Source organism: Sciurus vulgaris, assembly GCF_902686455.1.
Source record: "Sciurus vulgaris genome assembly, chromosome: 16".
NCBI lineage: Eukaryota > Metazoa > Chordata > Mammalia > Rodentia > Sciuridae > Sciurus > Sciurus vulgaris.
In genome coordinates, this window is record NC_136477.1 from 15,227,698 (window position 1) to 15,251,435 (window position 23,738).

At 43.7% G+C, this 23,738-nt stretch overlaps 1 protein-coding gene across 2 annotated transcripts in view; it reads right to left on the reverse strand.

Moving 5' to 3' along the window:
- AKAP8L (A-kinase anchoring protein 8 like) overlaps nucleotides 1-23,738 on the reverse strand; it is a 33,499-nt gene that overhangs the window by 415 nt on the left and 9,346 nt on the right. Inside the window, exons 3-14 of one of the 2 annotated variants that reach the window (XM_079114080.1) lie at nucleotides 21,373-21,405; nucleotides 21,050-21,107; nucleotides 20,867-20,947; nucleotides 18,782-19,235; nucleotides 18,603-18,699; nucleotides 18,448-18,518; nucleotides 18,054-18,117; nucleotides 17,070-17,178; nucleotides 15,528-15,669; nucleotides 15,333-15,438; nucleotides 14,983-15,113; nucleotides 118-213 (exon numbers count right to left, since the gene is read on the reverse strand). In XM_079114080.1, coding sequence (XP_078970206.1) covers nucleotides 118-213; nucleotides 14,983-15,113; nucleotides 15,333-15,438; nucleotides 15,528-15,669; nucleotides 17,070-17,178; nucleotides 18,054-18,117; nucleotides 18,448-18,518; nucleotides 18,603-18,699; nucleotides 18,782-19,235; nucleotides 20,867-20,947; nucleotides 21,050-21,107; nucleotides 21,373-21,405 — 1,442 coding nt within the window. Of the gene's footprint in view, nucleotides 1-116; nucleotides 214-11,935; nucleotides 12,014-14,982; nucleotides 15,114-15,332; nucleotides 15,439-15,527; nucleotides 15,670-17,069; nucleotides 17,179-18,053; nucleotides 18,118-18,447; nucleotides 18,519-18,602; nucleotides 18,700-18,781; nucleotides 19,236-20,866; nucleotides 21,108-21,372; nucleotides 21,406-23,738 lie in introns of those variants that run through there. The other variant, XM_079114081.1, reaches the window with a different exon arrangement.

Below are 23,738 nucleotides of genomic sequence, written 5' to 3' on the forward strand. Positions count from 1 at the left end.
GCAAAGACACTGAAGGGAAGGAGGGCCCCCCAGAGCAGGGTTGGGGTTGGGGCGGGGACCAGTCCAAGGCTGGCGTCAAGACTGGTGGTGGAGGAGGAATGTGCGCCTTCACCTCACCTTCAGGTAGCGCTCCAGCTTCTTGCTGATGAGCTTGTTGTTGAGGATACTGCGGGCCACCATGAGCGAGGACTTCTTAGACTGCTCCATCATGAGCTGAGGGCAGGGCAGACAGGGCTGGAGAGGCTGCTCCAGCAACCCAGCAAGCCCACCCGACCCGACCGGCGCTTCTACACCCAGGGCTCAGCTCCACCAAAGCCTCTAACCAGACTGAGGGTCTTAAAGTGTACACCTCTAGTGTAATCCTGCGGCCACTTCACAAGCATGGAACCACTATCTGATCTGATCTCTTGCTTAAATGCTCCATCCTTCCACATCATACTTACTGTGTGACTGATTTAAAGAGAGAGAGCTACAGGTCTATATATATCTTTATAGGCCTATTGATCAAATCTAACTTCCGAGGATAAAAACTCTAGGGCTGGGTGCGGTGGCGCACGCATTTAATCCCAACAGCTGGGGAGGCTGAGGCAGGAAGATCACGAGTTCAAAGCCAGCCTCAGCAACTTAGCGAGGCCCTGTATAAAAAGGGCTGGAGACATAGCTCAGTTAGTAGAGTGCTTGCCTGTCAAGTACAAGGCCCTGGGTTCAATCCCCAGCAGCACAAAAAATAAATAAATAAATAAACAAATAAATAAATAAACAAATAAATAGGGCTGGAGATGTGGCTCAGTGGTTAAGCATCCCTGGGTTCAATCCCCAGTAAAACAACAACAAAAACCCCAAAAACCTCTAAAAAGTGAACAAATTTCAAATACCTATTTAAATGCCAAATGCACAACCTGTAGTATCAATACAGAGAATATAAAAACAGAAATACAGTCTAACAGTATATTTTAATAAATGATACATATCCCTTTAGGATTCCGAGAATGACAAAACACATGCAGTAATGGTAAGGCTGAAAAGAGACTGCTGGTGGGAAGAGCAATTGTTTACGTATTTTTTTGGAAAGCAGTTGTATAGAATGTATTAAAAGTAAACTCTCAGTAATTCCTATCCCTGAGTTTAATACCTCAAAACATGCATGCAGACTGGTTGTGGGTTAAAGCGCCTGAAGGTTCTTAAAAGGAGAAGTAAATAAATCATACATACAGCCCTTAAATGGTTCATCTCTCTGTGGCACAGTAAGAAAGGTGTGTGACTGACAGTTATCAAGACTTGAGTGTTGTGTGGAAGGATTTACAGGGAGAAGCTAGGTCATTTCCTCAGTGGTGAGAGACCAGGTAAATCTCACTTTCATCATCATAAAGCCATAAAGAGAAAGAGGATGAAGCCATTTTTGTCCTGTAGGAGAACAGACTTCACCTTAGGAATTAATTAAGCTCAGCCAACTCTGCTTATATGTTTCTGGAAGCCACATAACTTGCTGTTTATACTCCCTTTCCCATATTCACTTTTTTCTTTACACATTTTTCATTCTACTGCTTGGCAAGATATTAGCCTCATGCATGCTCATAACAAGTTAAAGATACACAGTCAGTAATCCTTAGCAACTGTTTCTTGCTGCCACATTATCCATCCCCCTCTAGGCATACAGATGGACACACTACAAATTCTCCCAACTGAGTCACATTTAATGTTTCCAGATTTTCATCAACCAAACACCACCAGAATAAGTTCAGTATTTCCAGGCTGGTGCTTTTATGCTTTTAATTCTTTTTTTTTTTTTTTTTTTTTTTTTGGGGGGGGGGGTGCTGGGGAATCGAACCCAGGGCCTTGTGCTTACAAGGCAATCACTCTTCTGACTGAGCTATCTCCCCAGCCCCCTGGTGCTTTTAATTCTAACCAAAAAGGTCACACTTTCTCCACCTGTATTAAAACAACAAAGTAAGTAAACCTGGTGAAGTGCATGCCTGTAGTCTCTGCTACTGGGGAGGCTTAGGTGGGAGGATCACATCAGCCCAGGAGTTGGGAGACTGGACCAGGCAACGTGGCTACCCTGTCTCAAAAAACAACCAATTGGTCCTCCCACCTTCTGTCAGCATTGGATGCCATCACTATGGGATATTTTTGCTTCCAGATGAAAGAGAAAATAATGTGTGCTGCTGCCCCTAACACTTCCCTGCCTACTAGCAAGCCTGAGAGTGGATATGCACCCTGGGCTACCTGCCCAGCACTCTATGAGATTAACTTGTCTTTGTCTATAGATTTCCTGGCTTGCTTAAGAAGGATTTCTTTAACATACTTAAAGCAAATGATCTAAGTTTTCTGGAATTTAATATACAGTATGAGGCAGGGATCCAACTTACTTTCCAAAAATTTAGAAAATGAATCATCACTTCCCTGCTTTATTGAAACATAGGTCTACAATCCATTTTTAATAAATCCGAAGTCTAAAAGGCTCTATAAAACAAATATTTTCCCTGAAATTCATTTGGTGACAAGACAAGAGATGACATTTCATTTTCTTGGGCAGAGGGGCTACCAGGGATTGAACTCAAGGGTGCTCAACAACTGGGCCATATACCCAGCCCTTTTTTGTATTTTATTTAGAGACTAAGTGGCATAGGGCTTTGCTAAGTTGCTGAGGCTGGCTTTGAACTTTTAATCCTTCTGCATCAGCCTCCCAAGTCACTGGGATTACAGGTGTGTGCCACTGTACCCAGTTTATTTCATCTTTCTTTATCCCACTTGTATGTCACTTGAATAATTACTGATGATTCAACTACCAGACTCTCAGATTCTGCTGGAGGCTACTGATCACACCATATTGTCTTTCTGGAACCCAAAAATTAACTCAATCACCTGGCCCTAAAGTTTCAGAGAAGGGACCTGCACAAATACTAAATTCTAAAACATACTGGGACCTTTCCCTAGATCTTGGTTGTACTTTTTATTCTAATGCCAACATCATTTTTTGCTGCTGGTTTAAGTTAAGTGACTTTGTTAGGGAAAAAAAAAAAAAAAATATATATATATATATGTGTGTGTGTGTGTGTGTGTGTGTGTGTGTGTGTGTACTTATAATAGATACACATATATAGGTCAATATACATAGTACACATAAATATAGAACATGTATATTACAGTATTTTCTTAATTAAAAAAATTTTTTTTTAACTATCTGTGTGAGTGTCTCTGTGTATGGTGCTGGGGATGGAACCCAGGGCCTCATGCAGGCTAAGTAATTTACAGCCCTACACCACTGAGCTACACCCCCAGACTTAAATAAAAACTTTTAAATTTTGAGGTAGGATCCTGCTAAGTCACCCAGGCTGGCCTTGGATTTGTGATTCTCCTTGCCTTGGCCAACTGCACAGCTGGGGTTACAGGTGTGTGCCACTATGCCTGGCTATAATGACCTTTAATATCTGTAAACTCATAGCTGCCCTTTGTATCATCTTTCTGGCTACTGTTAGACCTGGAAAACGGTCAGGCACAGAAAGACAAATATAGTATGTTCTTTCTTACATGTGGAAGTTTATAAAGCTAATCTCATAGAAAGAGAGAGTAGAATAGAGGTTACTAAAGACTAGAAAAGGAGTGCAAGGGGAGATGGAGAGAGGATGGTTAATGAGTTCATGGGCACATTTGCATAGAGAAATAACTTCTAATGTACTACAGCACAACAGAGTATTATTGACAACAATTAATTGTATATTTCAAAATAGTGTAGAGAGGATTTTGAATGTTCCCAATACCAAAAAAAAAAAAAAAAAAAAAAAAAAAATGACAAATGTATGAGGTGATAGATGTAACAGCTGTGCTGATTTGGTTATGTATTATATACAAGTATTAAAATAGTATACTGTACCTCCTAAATATGTATCAATTAAAAATAAAGGGAAAAAAATGTAAGATTCTAAACATTTTCAACTAATTCACCTGTCCCTGACCTAGATGATGGAAATTGCACTGTCCTCATCAATTGGGGAGAACTGGGGTTTGTTTTACTATTAAATATTAACTCCCCATCTAAGAACATAGTATGTTCCTTATGTTCCTCCATTTGTATCCTTAGAGTATTTGTAGTTCTTTCTCTTTTTTTTTTTTGGGGGGGGGGGGCGGAGGGAGATACCAGTAACTGAACTCAGGAGCCCTCAACGCTGAGTCACACGTCTCACGAGTTGCTTAGCACCTCACTTTTACTGAGGCTGGCTTTGAACTCAAGACCCTCCTGCCCCAGCCACTGGGGTTATAGGTGTGTGCCACTGCACCCGGCTTGTAGTTCTTCTTAAAGATGCCCTGCCTTTCTTTAAATCTATATTCCTAGATACTTCATAACTATGGTTACTGTAAGATTTTTAACCTTGTTTATGTTATTGGTTATTACTAGAATAAAGAAAACCAGCTACTTTTTGTATGCTATCTTGAATTCCACCTCCTCATCAAATTCTACTAACCTAAGAACAGTTTGCAAGGTGCAGTGACTAACATCTGTAATACCAGCTACTATACTAGCTACTCAGGAGGATCCCAAGTTCTAGGCCAGCCTGGACAACTTAGTGAGTACCTTGTTTCAAACAAAAAATAAAAAGGGCTGGGAATGTAGCTCAGTAGTAGAGTACTTGGCTTAGCATGCTTTTAGCCTTAGATTCAGTTCCCAGTACCATACACACAAATATATATATATATATATTTATATATATAAATATATATATATATTTATAAAATATATATATATATTTATATATATATAAATATATATATATTTATATATATATAAATATATATAAAATATATATAGGTCATATATATAAAATATATATAAAATGTATATATATAAAACATTTTTTTGGGGCTGGAATGACTCAACTTCTCTAAGAACATAATCACATTATTTGTACATAGTTTTCCCTTCCAGTATTTTATACAAAATGTTCTTTGATTTCATATTAAACCTTCCTTGCATTCCAGAAACAAATCCCAACTACTATACATCTGAATTACAGATTGATAATTATTATTATTTTCCTTGAGCATGTGTATGTCTTTAATTATAAACTAATCTATATTTTCATCTGGGTATCATCTTTAATTTTTGGAATTAAAATTTAAAAAGGCCTAAAAATTAACTAGAGAGTACAGTCTTTTAGTATAGCAGGTAGAAGAGCTCTGTGAATCCACTCGCCAATGAAACTGATGAAAATTACTAAGAAAAGTCTCTGAATATGTCCAGGGAACATATAGCAAATGAAAAAACACTTAACAAGGAAAAGGTATTAAAATTAAGTGAGAAAGTGTGACAACAGCTGTGTTTGACCTATTGCCTCCCTGCCCTCCCCAGCTCAGTGTGTTGGAAACTCCACTCCAGATAGTGCAACTAGGAGGTCAAGCCCCAGCTTCTACCCACCTCATCACAGCTGAGGACTGTAACAGGATGGCAGCATTTCTCATCCTGTCCCCACCTACCTGCAGCTGAGGCTAAGTTCTGAACAAGTACAGGTGAAAGATGATAGCTCCTTTCTTCTGCCCAGTTCCCATGCACAGAATAGAGATCTGAGAATACTGGGGCTCACACAGCCCTTGCTTGTTCATAAAGTAGAGGTCCAATGTCAGGAGAGGCAGACCAAGACCAGAAAGAGGCCACAGCCCACTCACTTCTCCTCATCTCTCCCGAAGCACCAGAGTCACTACTCAGAGAGAAGTACCTCTTTGTCCCCACCCTGAGTCTTGGCTTAGAGATTTTGCCCAGGAGAGCCTGGCCTTACACCAGTGAGCTCTTAATTTCTTTCCAACTTCACTGGAAAAAACAGAGTTTGAGACTTAGGACTCTCTCAAACAATGGAGGTTGTGGAGAAAAGGAACTGGAAGGAGACTGGAGGTCTGACAGTGATATAAACTAAACCATAGTCTAGTTAGGTTACCAGAGAGAATCAAAAACAAAACGGACAAATACAGCAAAGAACAGCTTCCCTGGGTTCAGAATGAATCTCAAACAATAACCTCAACAATCAATGCTGTAAAGGAGCACAAATCTAATTGGATTAAATTAGAGTGCAATTTATGCCCCAGGGCATTGTTGACAATCATATAGCAATCATCCAAAAAAAAAATGGATTGTAACTGCTGAGTACGGTCAGGGAGACAGAGACAGCCCCTACCTACAAAAACCATGTCAGGGTGGTTCCCAGTCATCCCAGGGTGACTGCACATTCCCATGGTTTCCTCATTCAAGGCATAATACCAGAGCTTCACAGTGTCGGAATGAAAGAGACCTCTCTAAAAGAGACCTTGCTACAAAAATCTGGCTAGTCACTAATCAAACACATAAACAAATATAACAACAAGATGCTGGATATGGGGGCTGGGGTGGGGACCAGTATCCAGACTTGTCACAAGAATATATTATCTAAGATGCCTAGTTTTGAACACAAAATTATGAGACATTGAAGTTAGGATGGTGGCAGATGCTTATAATCCGAGCAACTCAGGAGGCTGAGGCAGGAAGAATGCAAGTTCAAGGCAAGCCTCAGCAACTCAGGGAGGCCCTAAGCAACTTAGTGAGACCCTGTCTCAAAATAAAAAACAAAACGGTCTGGGGATGTGGCTTAGTGGTTAAGCGCTTCTGGGTTTAATCCCTGGTAACAACAACAACCACAACAACAACACCAGATATTGAAAAGAAACTCTGACCCACATTCAAGAAAACACAGGAGATGATAGAAACTGCCTGAGGCAATGAAAAGATGTCAACTTTAACAAAGATTTCAAAGTATTAAAAATGTTTAAGGGGGCTGGGGCTATAGCTCAGTGGTGAAGCGCTTGCCTAGCATGTGTGAGGCACTGGGTTTGATCTTCAGCACCACATGTAAATAACTAAAATAAAGGAATATACAATAACATTATTAAAAAATGTTTAAGTAATGCTTAAAGAAGTAAAAGGTATAGTGACAGCTCTTCAGACAGACATCAACAAATTAAACTAAATCTAAAATATAAATCTTGGAACTGAAAAGTATGATAACAAAGCTGGACAGTAGATGGCAACAAAATTAGTGAACCTGTAGCTCAACAGAGATGATACAATCTGAAAAACAATGATAAAAATGAAGTCTCAGACAGTGGTGTGGGACACCATTAAGTGACCCAACTTTTGCATAATAGGAGCATAAGAAAAAGGTACAGGAAAAAAATACTTGAAGAAATAATGGTTGAAAGTTTCCCAAGACGCATGAAAAACTTATTCGCACAAAGATCGATGAACTCTAAGTAGAATAAACACAGAGCTTCACCAAGAGATATATAACTAAAATGCTAAAAGTCAAAGACAAAGGAAGGGGCAGGGATTGTGGCTCACTGGTAGAGTGCTTGTCTAGCATGCGTGAAGCACTGGGTTTGATTATAAGCAACACATACAGATAGATAAATCAAGGTTCATCAACAACTAATAATAATATTTTTTAAAAAAGACAAAGGAAAAATCTTGAAAGCAACAGGAGAAAAACGAATTATTACTTAAAAGAGAAACCCAAAGGTTCTAAGCTACCATCAGGATAACATACTGAACGAAAAAGTCTGTCAACCAGAATCCTTTACTGAGTAAAAGCTATCTTTAAAGCAAAGTTGACCTTATGAAAAATCAGAACTGATAAAGCTGGGTGTGGTGATGCATGCCTGTAATTCTAGCTACCTGGAAGGCTGGGAGGATCCCAAGAAGTTCAAGGAAGGGAGGCAGGCAGGAAAGATGGAAGGAAGAAAGGCAGGCAGGCAGGCAGGCAGAAATTTCCTGTTAGTAAACCCCAGATAGTAATGTGAATATTCACTGAAGAATTTAAATTAATTACACATGCCTGTAATCCTAGTGGCTTAGGAGACCGAGGCAGAAGGATCCCGAATTCAAAGCCAGCCTCAGCAAAAGTGAAGTGCTAAGCAACTCAGTGAGACCCTGACTCTAAATAAAATACAAAATAGGGCTGGAGATGTGGCTCAGTGGTCTACCCGGAGTTCAATCCCCAGTACCAAAAAAAAAAAAAAAAAAAAAAAAAAGACATTATAAAGGCATAATTCTTTTCTTTCCTAAAATGGTTCTATAGATATATTGCAATTGTTTATCTTATACATTGCAGAAATGTTGCTAAAAAAGAACAAAGAAAGTGAGGGCAAGAGCATAACCACCAAATCTGGGAAACTACCAAATAAATAATCCAGTTTCTTCCTATAAATCAACTGCAAGAAAAAAAGGACATGAAGGAGGAAGCTATATATTGAAAGGAGTTTGAGATATAGCAACCATCTGCAGTACATGTTCCAGTCTGGGTCCTTAGTTCCTGATTTTTTTTTGCGGTGCTGGGGATCAAACCCAGGGCTCTGTGCTTGCAAGGCAAGCACTCTACCAAGTGAGCTATCTCCCCAGCCCTTAGTTCCTGATTTTTAAAAAATCCAAGAAATTTGAATGCCAGTTATTTGGAGATTTTAAAGTTATTACTGGGTACAGTGGTGCATGCCTGTAATCCCAGTAACTTGGAAGGCTGAGGCAAGAGGATTCCAAGTTTGAGACCAGCCTTGGAACTCAGCAAGTCCTTGTCTCAAAATAAAAAATTAAAAGGTATGAGGATGTAGCTCAGGGGTAAAGTGCTTCTGGGTCCAATCCCCAGCACCACACCAAAAAAAAGTTATTATTATTAGTAGTAATTATGATTTAAAACTCTCTATTTCAGAGCTAAACACTGAAATGTTTATTGATGAAATGATGTGATATCTGAGACATGCTTTAAAAATAATTGGGAAATAGGGGATGGGATAGATGGAGTTATGAAATGGGACTGCATGAGTCAATGAAGGGTTTATGAGAATTTATCATGTTATTCTGTCCTTTGTACATGTTGGAAATTTCCTTTGTAAAAGTCTTTTATAGAAAACTGACATATTAAATATACATTTGCTTTACGAGCAGAACAAAAAACCAACAAACAAAAAACAAATCAGGTGAGGGGAGCAAAAGTGTACTGAGCTATGGAAATGACCATAGATAATAACTCTACAGAAACACAAGAAGAGTATGAGAAATGGGAAATAAGACTAATATTATAAAATCTACGAAGACATAATCATTCTTCTTTCTTCAACTTCTTTAAAAAACAAAGTATAGAAAGTAATAATTACAACATAGTTACAGAGAAGCAACAATCTCCTTGGAATTAAAGTGTATCTGAAGTAGACTTTGAGATGTTGTATGTATAAAAGGTAAGATCTTCAGGTGTGGTGGTGCACACCTATAATCCCACCAACTCAGGAAGCTGGGGCAAGAGGATCACAAGTTTGAGGCCAGCCAGCATCAGTAATTTAGTGAGGCTCTAAGCAGTTTAGCAAGACCCTGCCTCGAAATAAAAAACAAAAGAGCTGGGCTGTAATGCAGTGATTAAGTACCCCTGGGTTCCATCCTTGGTGCCCACCCCCAGGGGGAAAGAAAAAGATAAGGCCTAGAGAAACCACTAATGGAAGTCAAATAAAAACAAGCCAGTGGGGGCGGGGGGAATCACTAGCGAGGCATGGCACAGGCCTGTAATCCATGCAGCACAGGAGGCTGAGGCAGGAAGATTACAAGTTCAAAGCCAGCCTCAGCAACTTAGTGAGGCCCTAAGCAACCTAGTGGGACCCTGTCTCTAAGTAAAATATAAAAAGGGCTGGGGATGTAGTTCAGTGGGTTAAGTGTCTCCGGGTCCAATCCCTGGTACCAAAAAATAAATAAATAAAATAATATAAAATAAATAAAATAAATAAGCACGATAAAACTAGGCATTAGAGCAATTGACAGACACTCCAGCAAATTGCAGTAGAACACAGATTTTTCTCAAGCACAGCAAACATTCTCTGGGATAGATCACATGCTAAGCTATTTTAAAAGGCTCATTAAGGAGCAGAAGATATGGATTCACGATAGAGTGCTTGCCTGGCACAGTTCACAAAGCCCTGGGTTCGATCACCACCACTATGCCCGCCCCATAAAAAAGCCCTCAGTAAACTTAAAAAACTGAAATAATACAATGTATATTCTCCACATAGAATAAAATTAGAAATGAATTTTAAAAATCTGGGAAATTCATAAATAATGGATAAAGCTGAACACCAAAATTTTAAAGCATGAAACACGAGCAGTATTCAGAGGAACATTTACAGCAATAAACATCTACATTTAGTAAATGGTATGAATAGGTAACAACAAATCCCATCATTATGTACAACTATAACACACCAATTAAAAAAAAAAAAAGAAGAGGAAAAAAAAAGAAGAAATGGGGGAAGAAAAAACCCAGCAACCTAAATGCAACACAAGCAGAAGGGAACTTATAAAAATTAGATTAGAAATTAATAGAGAATGAAAAAAGAAGAAAAAACCTCAATGAAATCGTTTGTTCTTTCAAATATTAAAAACATTAACAAACCTTCAGCAAGATTTACCAAGAGAAACAGAAGACTCAGATGACTAGAGAACATAACTACCAACCTCACAAAAACAAAAGGAACTGGGGCTGGGGTTGTGGCTCAGGGGTTGAGCACTTGCCTAGCATGTGTGAGGCACTGGGTGCAATACTCAGCACTACATATACATAAATTAATAAAATAAAGGTCCATCAGTATCTAAAAAACTTTTTAAAAACTAAAATAAAATAAATTAGAGAATAATACTAACAAAATATAACATCCTTTCAGGAAAAAAACCCCTCAACTATCATATTTGACACATGAAGTCCCAAGTTTTCAATTCTATGACAATAAAAATTTAATATTAAATTTTAAATTAAATTATTAAACATTAAAACATTAAAAATTCAAATATTATTTCAAGGTACCATAAGTGATCTATTTATTGCTCAATTTTTATAGGTGTTCTGTCTGGAATGATGGGACAAAATGGATAATGTTGAGAGACTGGGGTTATCCCCTTAAGATATAAACAAGACAAGGACATGCACACTCGTCACTTGTGTTCACATTATACCATAGGTTCTAGCCAGGGTAATTAGTGAAGAAAAGAATTGGCATCCAGTTTGGAAAGGAAAAAGCACAACTAATTCTGCAAATAACTGATCTTCTACCTAAAAAAACCACTAAAACACCATTAGAATTAATAAATAATAGCTCTTGCTTACCATGTGCAAGACCCAGGGTTTGATTCCATTTCTAAATGTATCAGATTCATTCTCAAATATTGTTTTTCTTTTTAACAACTACGGCAGGGGGGAGGGAGGGAAGCACAAGACTTTCTGAAAGCTACAAAACAGTTTTGAAAGAAATTAAAATCTACATAAATTCAAAGATATTCCACATTCATGGATTAGAAGACAATATTGTGAAAGTATACTCCACAAATTGGTCTAGAAAATGAACACAATCCTATCAGAATACCAGTTGGCTTCTTTGGAGAATTTGTTAAGTTGATCCTAAACGCATGGAAATTCAAAGGGCACAGAATAATCAAAATAATTTTGAAAAATAACAATAAAGTTGAAGAATGCACATTTTATCACTTCAAATCTTATCATGAGGCTATATATAGTACTAACATAATGATAGAACCGTGGAATACTATTTGAAATCCAGGAATAAACCCACACAGCTATGGTTCACTAACACTCAACAAGAGTGCCAAGATCATTCAATGGCAAATAAAAGGTCTCATTTCTTTTTCAAATGGTGCTAGGACAATTAGATATCCACATGTAAAAGAATGAACTTAGATCCTTACCTCACACCATTTGAAAAAACAAAATGGATCAAGGTCTAACTGTAAAAGCTAGAACCATAAAACTCTTGGAGAATAAATCATAGGGGTAAACTTCATAATTTTGGATTTATCAGTGGATTCTTGGACATGACACCCAAAGTGAAAGCAATAAAAGAAAAAAATTGACCTAGGTATGGTGGTAAATGCCTGTAAATTCCAGTGACTCAGGAGGCTGAGGCAGGAGGATCACAAGTTTGAGGCCAGCCTTAGCAACTGAGTGAGACCCTATTTCAAAGTAAAGTTTATAAAGGACTGGGGATATAGCTCACAGGAGAATACTCTTGAGTTCAACCACCAGTACAACATTCACACCCACCAAAAAAAGATTTACTATTTAATCAAGCAGTCCATTCCTAGGTAAATGCCCAAGAGAAATGAAAACAGATGTGCACAGAAGAACTTGCACACGCTGTTCCTGAGGGCATTACTTTTGTTTTTAGTATTTTTTTTTTTTTTCCTTTTAGTTGTAGATGGACACAGTATCTTTATTTTATTTATTTATTTTTATGTGGTGCTGAGGATTGAACCCAGTGCCTCACATGTTCCAGGCAAGCGCTCTACCACTGAGCCACAATCCCAGGCCCTGAGGGCATTACTCTTAAGAGCCAAAAGGAACAAACAATTTAAATACCCAAACAAATGAATGGATAAACAAACAAAATATGGCTGGGAGCAGTGGTGCAGGCCTGTAATCCCAGTGGTTCAGGAGGCTGAGACAGGAGAATCCCAAGTTCAAAGCCAGCCTCAGCAACTTAGTAACAAGGCCCTAAGCAATTTAGCAAGACTCTGTCTCAAAATAAAAAATAATAAGGGCTGGGGGATGTGGTTCAGTGGTTAAGCACTCTGGGTTCAATCCCTAGTACCAAAAAAAACTAACAAACAAAATGTGGTATATCTATGTAATAGAATATTCTTAGATTACACAAAAGAATGAAGTTCTGATACATGCTATAGTAGATGAACCCTGAAAATAGTGTGCTTCGTGAAAGATAGCAATCGCAAAAGCCATGTATGAAATGTCTGGAATAAGAAAACCTGTAGAAGATTGAGAAATGCGCCTGGTGGCGCACGCTTGTAATCCCAGCAATTTGGGAGGCTGAGGCAGGAGGATTATAATTCAAAACCAGCCTCAGCAACTTAGCATGACCCTGTCTCTAAAGGGCTGGTTCAGTGGTTAAGCACCATCTGAGTTCAATCCCTGGTACCAGAAGAGAGAAGAAAAGAAAGTATGTAGCAGACTAATGACCGTTTAAGTCTGGGAGAGGACAGGAGGTGATAGCTAAGGGGTATGGATTTCTTTTTGAGGTAATGAAAATCCTATAATTGTGGCAATGGCTTCTGATTATACAGAAATCTATATATAAACTAAAAACTACTGAATTGTACATCTTAAATGGGTGAATGATATGGTATGTGAATCATATCTCAGTAGAGCTGTTACTAAAATAATAACAAGTTTTCCATTCATTACCATAGTCCAGAACTTTAAAAAAATATAGTATTTTAGCTGGGTGTGTGTTACACACACAGTTACTTGGTAGGCTGAGGCAAGAACATCACAAGTTAAGAGGCCAGTATGGGCAACTTAGATCATGTCTCAAAGTAAATAAAAAGGGCTGGGGGTGTAGGTCAGTGGTATAGTGCTTGCCTAGCAAACATAAGGCCCTGGATTCAATCCCCAGGGATTGAAGGGATGGGGAGGGGGGATGAAATTAAACACACACACACACACACACACACACACACACACACACACGCAGCATTTAAATTCTTTTAGGATCAAGTACTGTCACTCATTACCCCTATATTGGGGGATGCACTGATTAAACCCAGGGCTTCTTGTATGCTAGGCAAGTACTCTACTATTGAGCTCTATCTCTTCTTGCTAAGTTGTCCAGGCTGGCCTTGAACCTGCTATCCTCCTTCAGCCTCTTGAATAGCTAAGATTATAGGAATATACCACTGTACTCAACTTCCCCTAGATTTTTTCAAAGACTTTAATAATGCATGTATTCTGTACTCTCCACTGTCTGTCTTCTCTCTCCCTACCCCCTCTATCAGTTCCCAAGCTAAGAATCTTTCTGGGCAAGATCCATACAGCTTTTCTGTTGCTAAAGTCAATGGACCCTTTCCTAATCTTTCTAGCCCCCTCAGTGATATTTGCCAATACTCAATCTGCAACTACCCAAGCCAGACCCCTGGATGAGAACTGCTGCACTGAGGAAGACCGGAAATGAGGTGGGATGGGTATGGAAAAAGAATGAGAGATGCTATTTCCTATGTGCTCCTTAGATGTTAGCAACTCATAAATCCAACAGGTCTTATTCTGATTATAGTCACATCTCCCTTTAGTTTAGAACTGGTCTTGGGCCTCTGAGCTCTCTCCCTACTGCAGTCCTACCACATCACCTGATTTCTAACAGCTACCTTCTATCCAGGCATGTCACCCCTTCAACCAGGAAACACCTTCTCTGGCCTCAGTGCTAGGCACTCCAGATATGCTAGCAAACAAGAACACAGTCATTTCCTTGCCAAATGTGCTTCTCTTTCTGAAATAGATATACCCAACCCCTTGCCATGCATAATCTCAGCAGCACCACTGTTCACTCAGTTCCCAGAGTCAGAAACCTGAGTCATCCCTGACTCCTGGTCACTCCCACAGGCCAACCTCCTATTCCTGTACTTTGAAAGCTCTCCTCTCACCCTAGATTATAGCAGCCCCTCATTGGCCTCCAACTCCCTCCACAGCAGGTGCTGAGGTCTCAAGGTCAACATCAACCCTAGTTTTGTCAATCACCCACCACTTGAAAACTCTGCCACCTGCAGAAACAAGTCTGAAGCCTTCAACATAGCACATATGAATCTCTGAAGTGCAACCACTGCTCCAGCAACAGATGCAACGTACCCTTCTCCATCTCTTTTCTGAACCTAATCTGGTGGTTGGTCCCTAGGCAAATGGAGGTCTTCACATCTCATGGTGTACTGATCCTGAAGACCCAGCTCAATATCACCATCTCCCAGGCCACATCTCCATCTCCTGGCTTTCTCTATGTAATCACACTAATTGCCCTCGGCTGGAAGTGTCCTTATCTACTGCCCCCTGCCTTCCCCTCTCCTCATTACAACCGCAGGACCTTCCCAGAGGCCTCATTCAGTTCACCCACAGGAGGGAGGGGCCACCTATGGCCACTCACCCTGCGGTTCCTGTTGTGATCCATGGTCTTGAGGTGCTTCTGGATGATCCCAAATTGCATGGGAATAAAGAGGTCACAGGCAGCACAGTGGGCTGCCTCCACCTTCTTCACAAAATGCTCCATGGCAATTTCTGTAGGGGGAGAAGGAGGGAGTCACCACTGGTTTCAGGTGCCTAAAACAAACCCAGAAGACTAGGAAAAATATCAGGCCAGCTTCTCAGCTTGATGGGACCAGGCTTTTCACACTGACCCTTCCAGAGGAACAAAGGGGTATCACAATCCTGTACAGAGAAGCAGAGGAGGGCAGGCCAAGGTGCTGCCTGGTGGGAGGTGGGATGGAACCTCCTCACCTTGGGTCAGATCCTGGTCTCGGTAGATCTGCTGGATCAGACCATCAAGATCCTCCACAGTTTTTCGGAGCTCCTCTGTCTTTTTGGTTTTGTTGGTGACATATTCCTGCCAGAGACATGGAATTTCACATAGGCTGCCCTGTGTCACCAGGGGCCCAAGAAATCAAGAGGCAGCTATGCTGCTCTGAAGCTCACCTGCAGAAAGTCAGCCGTCTGCTTAGGGAGCTTGGTGCCTACATATTTAAAATGCTCCTTGTGGAACTTGCTGTCAAGGTGGCTGGCCATCTCATCCTCATAGAAGGTCCGGTATTTGCAGAGAGAGCACACAAACTGGATCCTGCCACAGGAGGGAAACAAGCAGCTGAGGCTGCAAGGGTCCCAGGGAAAGGTGCTGCCGCCTCACCCATCCCAGCTGCAAGCCCTGAAACAGGGCTTGCTCATGGGCCTCTGAAGTGCGGTCCCAGCAGAGGGACAGGCTGGGACCAGGAGGGTCGGGAGCAGAAAGGGAGAGTCTGCAGGCTGCAGTTATTGCAACGTAGGGGCAGGGGAGGAGCTCTTCCTTCCCACAGGCAGGAGGCTGAAGCCTGAGGCAGCAGTTGCTGCAACAGGCAAGGAGTCGCTGGAAGGTTGCCGGAGGGCCACTCTACCAAGGCTGGGCAGCAGCTTGTGCACTTGGCCCAGGTGGGGACCGGAAGGAAGGATGCCCTGGCGTGAGCCAGGTGGCCCTGAGGCGCAGAATGGAGTACGCAGTCCCGAGGCAGGGCCCGAAAAGGTGCTGCATCTTCCTTCTGGGTTCTGGGGAACTCAAAGGCCCAGCCCATCCTCTGCTCAGAATGCTTGGGGGTGGTGTCGGGAGGGATGGAAGGCAAGCAGGCCTGGGCACCTGCTGCCTCATCTTCCTCTTCCAAGAAGAGACCAGTCTGAGCTGGAAGGAGGGCGCCTGCCCGGCCTGCCAGAGGGCAGCCTGGAGTCACCTGGGCGAGGTGCTCTGTCTGGGCCTGGTGTCCACAGCAGAAGCCCGGGGTCTGGGGCCTGGGCTGGAGCAGGCCGCCGTGGCAAGGGGCGGAGGAGGCCAGCCGCCACCGAGGCCTCGGGGCAGGTCCCTACCTCTGCCGGACGTCCTTATCTGGGCCACGGGGTCAGCTTTGTCTGGAGAGCCCAGGGGCCGGGCGCCGGCGAGGCTGAGGAAGGTCCAGCAAGAGCAAGAGTCTGAGGCGGAGGAGGCAAGCGCCAGTGCGGGAGCCCTGAGGGCAGACAGACCCGACCAAGGGGCGTGAAGGGCTCAGCCACAGACAGGCCCGGCCTGACAGGGCCGGCGGGTAGGGCAGAGGGCAGGCCCGAGGCTGCCATAGCCCACAGGTGCTGCCATCTCTCCTGAGCACGGCGGCGGCCTCTTGGCAGCTAGCTGGGGTGGCACAGGCGCCTTGGACCTTGAGTCTCTGATGAGCTGGCCCCCTCCCTCAGGGGCATCGGGCCCCCAGTGCACCTCGGGGCTCGTGCGCTGAGTGACCTAGCGCTGGAGCTTCTGGGCAACGGTGCTGAGCAGTGTCGGGTCTCAGGCCACAGATGCCAGCAGTCGCCAGGCGGCCACAGAGGGGCAGGGTCCATGCACGGCTGAGCAGGTGGTGGCTCCCAAGGGAGGCCAGAGGGCGGCGAGATGGCAGAGCTATGGCCCTGCTCTCCTGGCGGCAGCCCCAGAGTGAGGCAGAGGCAAAGGGATGGAGGGAAGCTGGTTACCTTTCCACCATGCGGTCTCGCTGCCGCTTTTTCTGTTTGTCCTGGCTCTTCTTGCTTGCCTGCAACTTGCGTTTGGCCTGGCCATTCTCATCCTGGGTGATAAGGCCCCCTGTGGGAACAGAGCAACACAATCACCAGCTTGGTTCTGCCACAACAGGGCAGGCCCTAAGGCCTCTGGTTGAATCACCCGCTGTCCATTCCAGAGGGTCCATCTGAGAGTAGTTGTTCACACAATGCCTTTGGCCATGAGCAGGGCTGGGTACCCTGGGCTGGATAGGAAGTGGGTTTGGCCTAGGCACCAGGAGTGGGGGTATACACGCCGAACCCTCTGCTCTCCAGAACACCCTCACTCTTTGGAGTGGGTCACGGGGAGGCTGGAAGGCAAAAAGAGGCTGTCTCGGAGGGGACACTGGCACATGTTCAGAGAGGCCAGGTGGTGGGACGCAGGGAGGCCGCTCACATGGCCCTGCCCACCCCCCACCGGGCACCGCGGCAACAGTGGGCTGAGGCTGGATTTACTGGTAGGTACCTGCTGGCGCTCATCACTCAGATGGGGGGACACGGACTCCCAACAGGGGCTGGAGAGGCGCTAAGGGAGAGGACACGCAAACCAGAGCCGTAAAAACTGCACCGAGGGTCCCAACTCAGACACCAGCCACTGAGGACTCGGAACTGCACGTTACCAAGGGACCAATAGCAGGGGGTGTGCCTAGGGGTTCCCACAATTTTGCCTGCGGCCCCCACTGGAAGGCAAAACCAATACGCTAGACAAGGACACTGCCATCCATGGCCTCCACCTGGGAAGAACAGGGACAGGATGGGAAGGGGGAGGGGAGGAAGCAAAGTCCCTGCCAGCACATACCCAGCCCACCAGGCAGGTCCCAGCCAGCCACATTCCTGCCACAACCCTGCCCTCAGCTGGATCCTTCCCATTATGAGTACCTGAAAAAGTCACCTAAAACCCAAGCCCCCTAGAAGACTCACCTTTCTCTGAATCTTCTTTGCCTTCTTCTCTCCCATCCTCTTTTCCTTCCTCATCCTCTCCTTCCTAATATAATTTTAAAATCCAAATTTAAAGTGTGCAGTTACTTATAATGACTCTAAAAGACAAGACCCAGGGCCAGAAGCCTTACAACCTCCTGCTAGCCAGAACACAGAGGGAGTGTTCCACCATTTCCCACGAGGAAACATGCTGCTGCTTAGGCAGCCTGCACTTTCTACCAGACCACACTGCCTTCTTGTGCTGATCACCCACCACCTGTGCACACAGGTGACAATACCACCTAGGACTCCTGTGGTGGGGCCTGCACTCAGCCCAGTTTGGTCTTCACAGACCCCACCTGCAGGAAGAAAGAGCTCAGGGCCAGGGGCCACTTACTGCTCTGGAGCCTTTTTCCATAGCGTCGATACCTTCAGTCCCCTCTGCGGTTTCCCCCTCAGTGCCCTCATCTGTAAGGACAGAGAAGGCAAATTCAGCCCAGAATCTCCATGGAGGAAGGGGAAGAAGGCAAGGCCCCATGCCACCATGCGCACCATTGTCTGAGTCACTGTTTTCTGAGCAGTCTGTCCGGGTAGCTTTGCTGTCCGGCTCGTCAGGACTGCCACCCTGCTTTCTCTTCTTCTTTTTGGTCTGAACCAGAAAAAGAAAGCTGGGTCAGAGGGGATGGATCTACTCCAGCCATAGGTCAGGAGGGGTAGGCTGCCTCACTTACCCGGAAATCAGCCGTAGTCCAGGTTTTCCAGGTTCGCCTCATCTGCTTCATGCCATTGCCAAATCCAAAGCCAAAGCGGGAGCCACCTGGGAAGGCGCCCCCGCCACGCATGCCCTGGAACATGCCATACTCAGGGATGATGTTCTGGGAGAAGAGGGAGGGCAGCCGGGAGGCACCAGGCATGCACTGGCCCCGGGCCCCCATGGGATCTTCCCACATGCGCCCATAGCCCGAGGCCATTGGCCTGCCGCTCCGGGCATCCCGGGCCCAGCCCTGAGCCCTTGGACCAAAGGTATCGCCGCCACGCATGCGGAACTGGTCACGGTAGGCATCATACTGGCCCTCATAGGCCATTTCCATCTCAGGGTCAAGCTCGCCATAGTCATAGCCCGACCGGTACAGGTCTCGCTCACTCAGGACAGCCCTTGAGTCACAGGCCTCATAGGAATCATATCTGCAGAGACACATGGCAAGCATCAGGCAAAAACCCCTCAGAATCAATTATGTTCAGCTGGCTAAAGGCCAAGCCAACTGCTCCTGCCCTCCCTTCAACCTCCCAAACATGGGACAGGAAATGCAGCTCTAGTACCCACCCTGCCCAGTCAGGGAGACTCAATGTTCAGAAATACCAGTTAAAATATTCTGGACTCTCAAGAGCAGAGAATATTAGAAGCAGGAAGGACCTCTTGGCTGACATCCTCATAGGGGCCTCACTTAGGGACCCTAAGAGGACCAACACCTAGCACGAAAGCTCTAATCCAAGTCATCTCTATGAGGGGCAAGGCTACACCCATGGTCTTTCGGAAACCAAACTCCATTTGTGATGGGCACAATGCTCAAGGCTGCTCGTCAGGGGAAGAGTTAAATATCCCAGCACACTAAACACTTAGCCAATTGAGGCAAATGATACACACGAGAAGCAGTGCAGATCTCATCCTACATGGCTGGGGGGGAACCCATGAAAGCCCTTCAAAGCCCCTCATAACCCAGAAGAAATGAGATAAAATGGTGAATGTTTCTTAGTAAACATTGTGACCTTGCCAAGGTGCCAGAAAAAGAGCTGTAAACCCTATGAAGCAATTGGGAAGGAGGCTAGGACTTCTAGCCTGGAGAGTCAGTTTAACCATCGTGGTAGCCCATGCCCCCAGGGCCTACACCACATTCACCTCACATGCACAGGGGTACCTCCTTACACTCTCCTCCCCAAACCCAAGTCATTAGGAGGCTCCAGCAGATGGAAGAGAAGCAGCCCTGCTCCCTGGGCTCCAAGCTATGGCAAGATGGCACCCTACAGCAACTCAAGTTCATGCAAGCAAGTTCCCTTGCTCCCTCCCCCAGTGACCCTGGGGCCACACTTGGCCATACCAGTGACCAGTCAGGCCCTTCCTTGTTCTTCTCACTAGGGCAAAGGACCCCTGGATGGACACCAGTTCAATCAGTGACAACTGCCCATACTGATGGTCTGCAGTACAGCAGATCAGGGTGTGAGTCCCAGTCCCACCACTTAGTCAATGGGTGCCACCTGGCAAGGGGTATGACCTGACTGCACTTCAGTTTCTCCATCTGTAAGATGAGAACAGCAAGAGTTCCTCACAAGGATGTTTTCAACGGGTGTACATTTATTTATAAGGTATTGAAAAATGACCAGTAAGTGTCCATGTCTGTCCATCCTCTATACTGGGATGGCCTAGCTCACAGTGTCAGTCCCAAAGGCTTCTCCCACCCTTCATACAAAACCCAACCTGTCCTTGCCCTGTCTTGCAGGATGCAAAGTCTAGACTGAACACCAAAGGGTTGTCCGGAGGAGAGGGGCCACTGAATACTCTGCTCCTGAGGAGCTATCTTGTGAGCACAACGCAGTCAGGTCAATCTGAACTTGTTCCCTGCCTGAAGCTAGGGAGAGGCTGACCATGAGAGTGACATAGGTCAGAGAAAGGAAGTACAATGGATCCCACTGGGAGCAGAGCATCCAGCAGAACAGAGCAAGGATGGAGAAAAAAGTCACAGAGGCGCATTCAAAGGAAGATGCCAGCAGGCAGCAGATGCCCCTGCAGAATCTCCACTCCTAGGCAAGCCCCCACTCACCTTTCTCCACCTGAGCTGTACACTCCTCCTTGTATCATGTCTGTCTCCAAGTGTGGAACCATATCTAAGCGCTGGTTAATTCTGGATAAAACGGAATCGGCACTGGCGCTACCCGAGGCACTAGGGTTTGCATTTGTGTCAGAGCTAGGCATTTCCCAAGAGTTTGAAGTGGCCATACCATACCCATAGTTGGTGGTGTTATCCTGGCCATAGCCATAGCCATAACCATAATTCTCGTAGCCTGCAGGGAGGGAAACAGAAACAGACAGATAGCAGGGCAGGGAGGAGGAGAAAGACAGAAACAAACACAGAGAAAAGAGTCTCTCTGTTATAAGAGATAAGCTTGGGACCCTGGGTAGGCCCTTGGCATTCCAACAAGGGCCTTCTGTGATGCAACAGCTGGCCCCAGAGACAACCAAATGCCTCTTTGGTCAGGCTGGGAGTGATAGAGAAACAACTGGTTCAATTCTGAGGGAGAGGAGTGTGGTTGTAGGAATGATACTTGCCTCTGTTTGTCCCAGAGTTCCAAGTTCCATATCCTACAAAAAATAGAAGGACAATTACATCACAATCACTTACAGTACAACTTGAGTGTTTTTTTTTGGTGTGTGTGTGTCTGTATGTGGTGCTGGAATTGAACCCAGGGCCATGTACACGTGAGGCAGGCACTCTACCGACTGTACTATATCCCCAGTCGGCAACATGAGTTTAACTCAGTTTAATTCACAAATGAAGATGGTTATTCTCAGAACCTGACTGGTTATAGCAGATTGGACCTCCTCTAACTGAGATAGTTGCCTCATGCTAGACAGCCCCATGCAAACGCACCAGGCTACCTGTTGCCCTGGTCCCTGGCCTCCTGTAGCTCTGAGCTTTTGGTATTTAAGGAGTCTCCTGTTCCCAACATTCTCAGCCACTGAATTTGTCTCCTACACTCCAACCATGCAAAGCTAGAATTAAAAGAAGACACCCTTCCACCCCTGCCTGCTAAGTACTAATTAGAGAAAGAATAAAACCATTTACAGTGTCTTATGTAGACTGCAGCACTTGCCTAGCATGCCTGAAGCCCTGGGTTCATACATTAGATTGATAAGAGAGACAGAGGTCATAGGCTGTTGGGCAAGAGGCAGCTAGCACAATCCATATCAATGCTGAAATCATGTCACTCAAACAACCTATCAAGCCATGTGGAGCAGGAAAACAAACCACCCCAGACCCAAATGTCTGCCTTAACAGGGAGGGCCAACAAGCCCTTGAAGTATACAAGTATGCTGTGTGGGAGCCCATCACTGAGGGAAAGACTAGAAGCAACTCCTAGCTTGAGAAAAGCCACTGAAAGAACGATCTGGATTATTAGATGAATTGTGCTCTGGATTTGATAGTAACACATGGTAAAAATTTACTCCTTCAGAAGCACAAAGCCACTAACAAATGACAAGGGGAACTCTGAGTAACCAGACCATGGATCCACCTTAGAGGAGCACATGAGAACAGGTAACTCCACTCCCAGTATCTCTGGTGAGACCGACCCTCCAGTTCTCTCCTAGTACATGAAATCTCTGCCCGCAGACGGTAAAGACAAGCTCACCCCAGAGGAGGGGACCAAAGCTTGCTGAAATGGCAGCATGATGAATGGCAGAATTCAGACTACAGAAGAGAAACAGTGAAACTAAAAAGATGAGCCAGGTGCAACCCAACAAACAAAGAGAATGGAAAGGTGTCAGAAACTAGCCAAAGTACTCTAGATGACTGCTACATGTAACAAACCATAGGTAAGGGCGAGCCTACAAAGAAAAAGTCCTCTTTGGCTGTGGAAACCAAAACCTTGGTTCTATGCAACAAGCATTTTTTTTTTTTTTTGGTACTAGAGATTGAATATATATATATATATATAATATATATTATATTATATATTATATATTATATTACATAATAATTATAATTATATAATAATTATATATTATATAATATATTAAATAATAATTATAATCATATAATAATTATATATTATATAATAATTATATATTATATAATAATTATATATTATATAATATTTATATATTATATAATAATTATATATAATAATTATATATAATATTATATATATTATATATATATAAAATATATATACATTTTTTTTTTTGGTGCCAGGGATTGAACCCAGGAGGCAGTGTCTTACCAAATTGCTTAGGGTCTCACTAAGTTGCTGAGGCTGGCTCTGAACTTGCAGTCCTCCTGCCTCAGCCTCCTGAGCTACTGGGATTACAGGCACGCACCACAATGCCCGACTAAATTTATAAATATATCAGATAAAGTCCACAGTAGTAGCACATGCTTGTAATCCCAGTGACTCAGGAGGCTGAGGCAGGAGGATCTGAGGCCAATCTCAGCAACTTAGCAAGTCCTTATCTCAAAATAAAAAAATAAAAAGGGCTAAAGATGTAACTCAGCAGTAAAGTATCCTGGGTTCAAACCCAGGCAGGATTAAAAAAAATAAAATAAACATATCAAATACATAAATTAAATAATCACATGTTTACATATTAGTAATTAACAACTGTAAACTGGTTAAAAAAAAAAAAACAAACCAAAACTGGGGGGAAGGTGCCAGGGATTCAACCCAAGACCTCACCACGTACTTCCTCTACCACTGAGTCACTCTCCCAGGGCCACAGAATTGAAAATTTTAAAAGTGAGATTTACCATCGCACTAAAAACATGAAATACTTAAGAGTAAATCAACAAAATATGTGTAGGATCTGTGGGTTGAAAGGTATAAAATACTAATAAAAATGTCACAAAATAAATGGAGTGATATTGTATCTATGGTTTCAAAGACTTGATATTGTTAATATGTCAAATCTCCCACACT